The sequence below is a fragment of the Notothenia coriiceps genome, unplaced genomic scaffold (assembly GCF_000735185.1).
Source record: "Notothenia coriiceps isolate Sejong01 unplaced genomic scaffold, NC01 NC01_scaffold00000339, whole genome shotgun sequence".
Lineage (NCBI taxonomy): Eukaryota > Metazoa > Chordata > Actinopteri > Perciformes > Nototheniidae > Notothenia > Notothenia coriiceps.
In genome coordinates, this window is record NW_011333040.1 from 25,012,757 (window position 1) to 25,020,622 (window position 7,866).

A 7,866-nucleotide genomic window follows, 5' to 3' on the forward strand; every position below is an offset into this window, starting at 1 on the left:
TTTCCATGTAAAAAGTACATTTAGATGTTAACAAGCAAGAGAACTTGGTCAGCTTTCTAATTGGAAATATATTGAAGGCAAAGCTATTTAAACCATAGTGAAACTGTGGACTATTTACCTCCTCAATATTGTCTGTAACAAACGTGGTAAAAGTTATTCTTTCAGTGAGCACAACACAGTTGACTAAACGTTCTGGGAGAACAGTTCCCAAATATTAAAATTTTGATAATAAAATATATTTCAATGTTGATGAACTTCATACCTGTTAATTCATAATCTGATTGTCTTTGTAGCCCTCACTGTGAATAAAAAAAACAGTAGAATTACAAAATAATTAATATAACACTAAAACACAAACACCTCTTTTCATAAATAACACACTTTTTCTGCAATAATTTGTTTTATGTTTCCTGTAATTTTTTGTTAGGAAAGGACATGCCCTGAAAGACTCGACCTCCACATTTTCTTCTTCTCTGAGTGTCAAGAAGACCATCCATGCCCCTTCACTACCAACGCGTTTCGCTCCGGCTCCGGAGCCTGGGCTGAGAAGTAACCGGTCTTTCCTGTTCCACACCCGCACCGCGCCACCTCTTTATCGGAATCCCGTTCACTTCCGTTCCAAAAATTGTCGGTCCTAAAGGCAAGACTTCGGAGCTAAAAGAGGCGGCATCGCTACGTCGAGCCGTGCAGGAAACAAAACCCACCTCCCCTGAACATGGGTCGACTTGAAGAGTCTCGTCATGCCTGCCCCTACAAGCAGTAGTGGCTGAGCAAAGTGACTTAGAAGGGCAACCCACACACTTAATAAAAAAAACCACACTTTATAAAGTCAGGCAACCACTAACCAGGCCCTTCGTGGAATTCTGTATTTTGCCACCATTACTTTGACCATCCGTTACGCTGTTATTGATCATTGTGAGAGAGGCCCAGACGTTTTGTTTGGATTAATAGCAGCCATCGGATGGAATCAATACCATGGGCCTGCACAGGTGTCATGTCAAAAAACTGAGGGTTAGGCTAGGTTTCTTTTACAGAAACAAGTCCTGTTTCTCACTTGAGGCCAGGAAAAGGCTAGTCACTGTGACCTTTTTACCTGTGCTGGACTATGGTGATCTGTTTTATATGAATGCACCGGCCAATTACCTGATCAAGTTAGATGCCGCCTATCACAGTGCACTGAGATTTGTGACAAACTGTAAAGCATTAACCCATCATTGTACCCTGTATGCAAGGGCAGGTTTGTTTTCACTAACTGTACGGCGGCTCAATCACTGGTATCTTTTTATTTACAAAGCAATGTTAGGGAAACTTCCATCCTACATCTGCTCCCTGATCTCACGGCGTATTGTAAATGGCTACTGCCTGAGATCGAATGCTGTGGTTGTATTAAATGTGCCAACTGCTAGGACTGTCTTAGGGAATACAGCTTTTAGATGCGCAGCTCCACTAATTTGGAACAGTCTGCAAAAGGAATGGAAGTTGAGCAGTTTGGTTCCATTACATGTTTTTAAAGCAAGGTTAGATGTTATCCAATCGGAAACTGTTGGTATCTGTAAATGCTACTAGCTATACAAACTGTAGTCAATGTAAATATGCCATATGATGTCCTCTTTGCTTTTCTGTCATGTTTGTATTCATGTTGGAACCTACTTGCAGCAGGTCACCATTGAAAAAGAGGTCAATGATCTCAATGGGTTTTCACCTGAATAAATAAAGGTTTTGAAATCTGGACTCTCTTTGCATCCAGAAGTTGTAAATGAAGAGGAGTCTGAGAAGTGAGCTCAGCAGACTTCTGGAGCCCGCTGATAATCTCAAGGAGAGCAGATTAGGATTTAATTAGCCAACGGGAGGATAACGCACTGTTTGCAGTTGCATCGTGGGTAATGTATTTGTTTGACAAGGAAACACAATCCATGGAATATCAAACAACATTAATGACACCACCATCCATGACAGCACAAACCCACATATAACATGAACATCATAAAAACATAAGGAACATCAGGTGCAAGTTTAATGAGGTGCGAAATTCGGCCAACTTGTTGTTGGGACACAGTGATGCCTCCTTCAGTCAGACTATACCTGCATCCTGATGGGGGTGCAGTGGATCTGCTGAGATCTTCTGAGCTAAACTCATTTAGTTGTGGCAGCATTTGTCCATCCTTTTGTAATACTTAAATCTTATTCCGTGCATTTAGTTATTTTTGAAACATTAGGTTATGTTTTTTGATGACGATGATTTGAAGCACATTTTAATGGGGCTGGACATGGTCCTAAGCACAGAAACAAAAATATTTGTTGTCCTGTAAACACAACAAATCTGAGTTTTTAAAGCTAAATCTCAATGTGCAGAGTGCAGAGAAGCATTATCTCTGTGATGAGTGAGATAGGACTAAGGCCCAGAAACATCCATCCATCCATCCATCCATCTTCTCCCGCTTATCCGTGGTCGGGTCGCGGAGGTAGCAGTTCAAGCAGAGAGCCCGAAACTTTCTTTTCCCTGGCCACATCAACCAGCTCTGACTGGGGGATCCCAAGGCGCTCCCAGGCCAGCGAAGAGATATAATCCCTCCACCTGGTCCTAGGTCTACCCCTTGGTCTCTTCCCAGCTGGACGTGCCTGGAAAACCTCCCTAGGGAGGCGCCCAGGTGGCATCCTAACTAGGTGCCCGCTTGTACCCGCGATCTCGTTCTTTCGGTCATGACCCATCCTTCATGACCATAGGTGAGGGTAGGAACGAAAATGGCCCGGTAGACAGAGAGCTTTGCCTTCTGAAACAGAAACAACCAGAGATAACTTCAATGACCCATGACGCTCTAGCTGAGTCTGAGTATAGCTGAATTACTTCATATGTTCTCTGTGAGACCTGACTTTAACAGCTCTATTAAACAAGGTGTGAGTCAACCAACCCCCACCCGGTCCACACAGAGGCTTCTGTCAGAACACTGTGGGGTTACGGAAGGCCCGGGTCACCTGAAGAGTTGTGGGCCCCTATTGAGTCCTGATAACCATTTTCTATATCCTTACATTTTACACTTTATCCAGTCCAACATGTGTATGTGGTTAGTGAGGTGATTGTGATTGTGTTTGTGTGTCTTGTAGATCCTTGCTAACCTGGTGATGGAGGGCCTCCTCCCTGAGTTGAGGGAGCTCATCTCCCCCCGCCTCAAAGGCAAGCTACACGAGAGGCAGAGAAACTGGATGCTGGTGAGAGACTACTACATACACATTGTGTGGAGAAAACATGCGTCTAGTTGTACGCAGTTGTATACATCGCTGACATTTTGAGCAAATGGATCATAGGAAACATCATGGGTCTTACCCACCAGTGGTGCGAATCAGCCAGTCTATGCCTGTATGATAATGTCCAGCTCATATCAGAAAAAACAAGTAGTGCAGAACAGCATGTGTGATTGTTACGTTCCCTCCTGGACTAGTGGTACCAAAGGGAAGTAACAAAATATTAAATAACCGGGGGAGAGAAAAAAAGAGAGGAAAACTGATTGCTGAAGCCACAAGGTGATGTTTAATAAGCAAAAAGTAAAGAGGGCTCACTAGCCAATAAGGACCAGGATGTTCTGTTCCCAACATGTGGTTCCTGTATGTGTGTAGATCAGTGATGCAGTGTACAGCCTGGTGCAGGGGCAGTGCCAGGCCCAGTATCAGGTGGTGGTGCAGAAGTGTGAAGCAGCCTGCTCCTCTCTGGAGGCGTCCATACGGTGCGACATGGACCAGATAATCTCCTCCAAGGAGCACGTCAGCAACAAGATCAGAGGTCAGCCTTCTCTTCATGAAATCCTTTTCAGACTTCTCTTTTTTAATCCCTGTTTTTATGCATTCCAAGGCCTGTTTGTGATGCTCTGACTGATAAATGAAATGAATGTACCCCCCTAGAGCAGTGACCATCAACTTATTTATTTTTTTACAACGTCTCGTGAGCAGTGTTGGGCAAGTTACTTTTAAAAAGTAACTATTAATAGTTATAGTTACTGCTCTCAAAAAAGTAACTAGTTACTTTATTAGTTACTAAATTATAAAAGTAACTAGTAATAAGTTACTTTACTTTAAAAATAATAACAATAACAATAAAAGTTTTTGTGTTGTTTTTTGCTGACTAGTTCTCTGAAGGCAACAGACTTGACCGTTGCGATGGGCAGCATGTCCTCAACAACATACCTGGCAATCAATCTATTTGGTTGACTCTGGGTGACATGTGACGATTTGAAAGAATAGTTTTTTGGCTGTTTAGATGGTGTTGCTCCATCTGGGTCACTGCTGTAGGTTGAGACGGTGGGGTCTTTGGTGATTAGTTTTATAGCCCTATGTACATTAGTTAGGTGATTCAGGAGATTGGCATTGCTGTTATTCGATGTGGACAATGCTTTCTGTCCTGCACACAGTTTACATTTGACCGTAATAATTTGTCCACTTTTTGCGTCCTTTATCCCCACAAATTGAAAATAGTGGTTATATTTCCAAGTTGCAAATGCGCTGCTGCTCTCGCTTATACTTGCATCTGCCATTGTGTGTGTGTGTGTTTTTGTGTGCTGGTGGTGAGCGTTGCCGTGTGTGTGTTTGTTAGCATTAGCAAGTGTTCGTGTGTGTGCACCACCAGCACACAAAAACACACACACACACAATGGCAGATGCAAGTATNAAGGTGGCTAATGTTGGGCTATAAAGGAACTACAGCACGGTCACATGACTTCACGTCACCACCGCTAAGCTAAAGGCGGCTAATGTTGGGCTATAAAGGAGCTACAGCACGGTCTCATGACTTCACATCACCACTGTTAAGCTAAAGGTGGCTCATGTTGGGCTATAAAGGAACTACAGCACGGTCTCATGACTTCACGTATCCACTCATCTCTACCTCTTCAGTTCACTCCCAGTCTTATCTCTTATCGAGCTCTATCTCGGGGGCATTATTCAAATACTCAAATACATAAAAGTCTGCTCCCGATTTATTTCATCTGATGAGCAGCGCTTCACAGCCGGCTCTATGGAAAGCATATTGAATGAGTTTGAAACCTCTCGCAGAATATCAACTGCATCTGCAGCAACTCCTCAAATCAGGTTTTAGGCCACAGAGATCCTCAGGTGAATCTTCTTCTCAAATTCAATGGCTCGCATTTTCTACGGTCAGCTGTTTTATTGAAGATGGGAGAGGAATATCTTTCCTCTATTTTGTAAGACGTGGCTATTATCAGTTTGCATCACAGCTTCTGATTCACTATGTAATGTATGTTTATTTGAAAATCATAAATTACACGAGGTAGTACTGCTTTATCGGAAAACAGTTGTAACTTTTTAATACACCACTGCATATATTTACATTTTTACATATTTATTTTTTGTTACATATTTGACAATGTGCACATTTTACTTGTGTTTTTATAAATATTTTAATTCCATTTTAGGATATTTTATAGCACAATTGTTTACTTCTAATGTCCATATACATTTTATTTAAGTTAATTCTAAAATGGAGCTCCTGTCACAAAATCCAATTTCATAAATCCACAATAATAATAAAGTTATTCTGATTCTGAAATACATCTACAAAACATATATAGATTAAATTAAAAATTAATGCCACACATTTCCAGGTGAGATTAAAATATTTATCCAATGTAAAAGGAGGAAATTAAGTTAATTTGTTCCTATTTTAAGAGACAATTGTATTTAATTCTGCTTCGATTAGTTAAAGTGATATTAAGTTTCCCTAAATACCCTTAAGTTGCAATACAGTAAAGAAAATTAATTCATTGTTAGCTGGAAAAGTGTCTTGATTCGTTTTTCGCTCACATTACATATTTACATTTCTATGGCCTACAACTTGTATTTCATATTAAGGCCAAAGAACACACATATTTGAACAATGCATATCTGTTCTGTGTACTAATGTGTGAAGGAGCAGCTCCTCGCCTCCATCAACGCCTGACAGTGAGGTCATTCATCCTCTCCCACCTGAGGAAGAGCACAGGTGTTGTGATGACACCATGTTGGTGTAATGCAGCCTCCACTCAGTTTCACACGGGACAGAGTGCATTGTGGGAGAAAGAGCAGCATTGTGCAGGCCAGCCACCTGATGCCAGCTTAGGGCAACTCGGGTAAGACATTAACAAAAGATGGTGATTGAAGAGGTGACACAGGTGGAGAGAGGTGGAGGAGGAAGAGGTGACAGGTGGATTCTGGAAGAGGAAGAGGAAGAGGATGAGGATGATGAGGACATATTACCACCAGAAAAGATTTTACTTTCTTTAAAACTTTTTATTTATTCCACAAATATATAACATACATGGAGATGTACATAAAAATCGCACCCGCCTCAGTTACAGTCCACTCAAATCTACACGTTATTGCTCACATACATACATTACCCCTTTCTTTCAAAGTCTTGGCAAATTATACATAAATACAGACGTTCATTTAAATTCTCTGACCTTTCCCCGGGTAGTTGGTGCAGACAGGTATGCTTACAAATCCTACCCTACCCAACCAAAAATGATATGTAGCCTAAAAAAGAAAAAATGTAAATAAACATAAACAAGGAGATGTTTAGAGCTCAGATATCACTTATGTTACTGGTTTCCATCTTCTCTGTAGTGTTTCTAGTTTCAGTCTTTTTTTCCATAATAAACACCTTTTTTACTCTTGTCTCTCCATTGCGTTATGTTAGGGGGTCATTTTCCTTGCTATCAGGAGTAGCACCATGGATGTTTAATAAGAACTGGATACAGCGTGGGAGGCGGGGTCTCGTTCTTTCCTATGAGAGCTGCTCATTGGCGCGTGAAGTCAAAATGGCCCAACTTTTGAGAGAGCGAAACGTCACAGATTACCCAGCATGCCTGGCTGTCAGAGCAGAAGAACCCGTTTGTGCGCTCACAGAGCATGCGCCACTTAAGCCCCGCCCCCCAAGCACACACTCTCGGCTCACTAGAAAGAATGGAGAGAGAGAATAAATCTAGATTCGGCTTTTAGTGCATTTTACAACTTTAAGGACTTAATGATTCTAGGGCTATACAATAGTTCATACTGGGTAATTTATTTAGTTTCAAAAGAATTATCCAGCGATTTACAGACGTCTCTTTCTCAATGTTAGTCAAGGGGAAAAAGTATTTCTGGGCCGGTCGACGTCACAGACTGATAAGGAAATTGTAGTACCGCCGTTTGGACACAACGTATATTTTCCTCAGAGTCCGGCGCACTTCCTGGGGGCTTGGTCTTGAGGTGGAAAATGCTCGTTGCCAAAAGTGCAATAAGAATTTAGCATGTAAGGGCCGTAACACGAGCTATTTGTCTAAACATTTAGCAAAAGTGCACCACATTCTGACGGAGGAATGCACCGGGTTCGACTGTCTTCAGAGTTCGTACGGGTGCTTGAAATCCTTGAAAATGCTTGAATTTTTACGAGGTGTTTTCATGACTTGAAAAGTGCTTGAATTTTGGGAATGGTGCTTGGATTTGAGATAAAGTGCTTGAAATTGTAAACGCTTTACTTTTACAATAAATTGCTGTCTGACTGAATAGTTCGCTTTTTAGATTAAAAGAAAATAAAGAAGTCGGAGCGAGCTTAGTTGCTTCGCTTCTACATAAAACAGCTCCGCTCCGGCCTTCCCGCGCTATGTGCGACCTGGGCATTCTAATGAGAGTATGCCAGGAGGTTGCTGTTTTAACGAGCGTTGGCTATCCGAAAAGAAATACAAGCTGTGGCTAAAACGAGGATCAACCCAACGATTCGCCTTCTGCACAGTTTGCCACAAAGAATTTCAATTATTCGCGATGGGAGAGTCTGCGCTGACGATATGAAAGGTAAGCCGTAGTAGAGCATTTTGGATTAGGCTAACGTTGCATGTTACGTTT

At 41.7% G+C, this 7,866-nt stretch overlaps 1 protein-coding gene across 1 annotated transcript; it reads left to right on the top strand.

Annotated features, from left to right (window-relative positions):
- The first annotated feature begins 3,094 nt into the window (after nt 1–3,094).
- On the top strand, nt 3,095–3,902 carry LOC104952691 (niban-like protein 1). The gene is made up of 3 exons (XM_010779560.1): nt 3,095–3,207; nt 3,613–3,775; nt 3,895–3,902. Exons 1-3 carry the CDS (start codon nt 3,121–3,123, stop codon nt 3,900–3,902), a joined length of 258 nt encoding a protein of 85 aa, XP_010777862.1. The 5' UTR covers nt 3,095–3,120.
- Nucleotides 3,903–7,866: the final 3,964 nt, after the last annotated feature.

Excerpts from the sequence above, each read along its gene's own strand:
- LOC104952691 (XM_010779560.1), top strand. The coding sequence starts at position 3,121 with ATGGAGGGCCTCCTCCCTGAGTTGAGGGAGCTCATCTCCCCCCGCCTC. Across the intron at positions 3,208-3,612 it reads GGCAGAGAAACTGGATGCTG|ATCAGTGATGCAGTGTACAG; the intron begins GTGAGAGACTAC and ends GTATGTGTGTAG.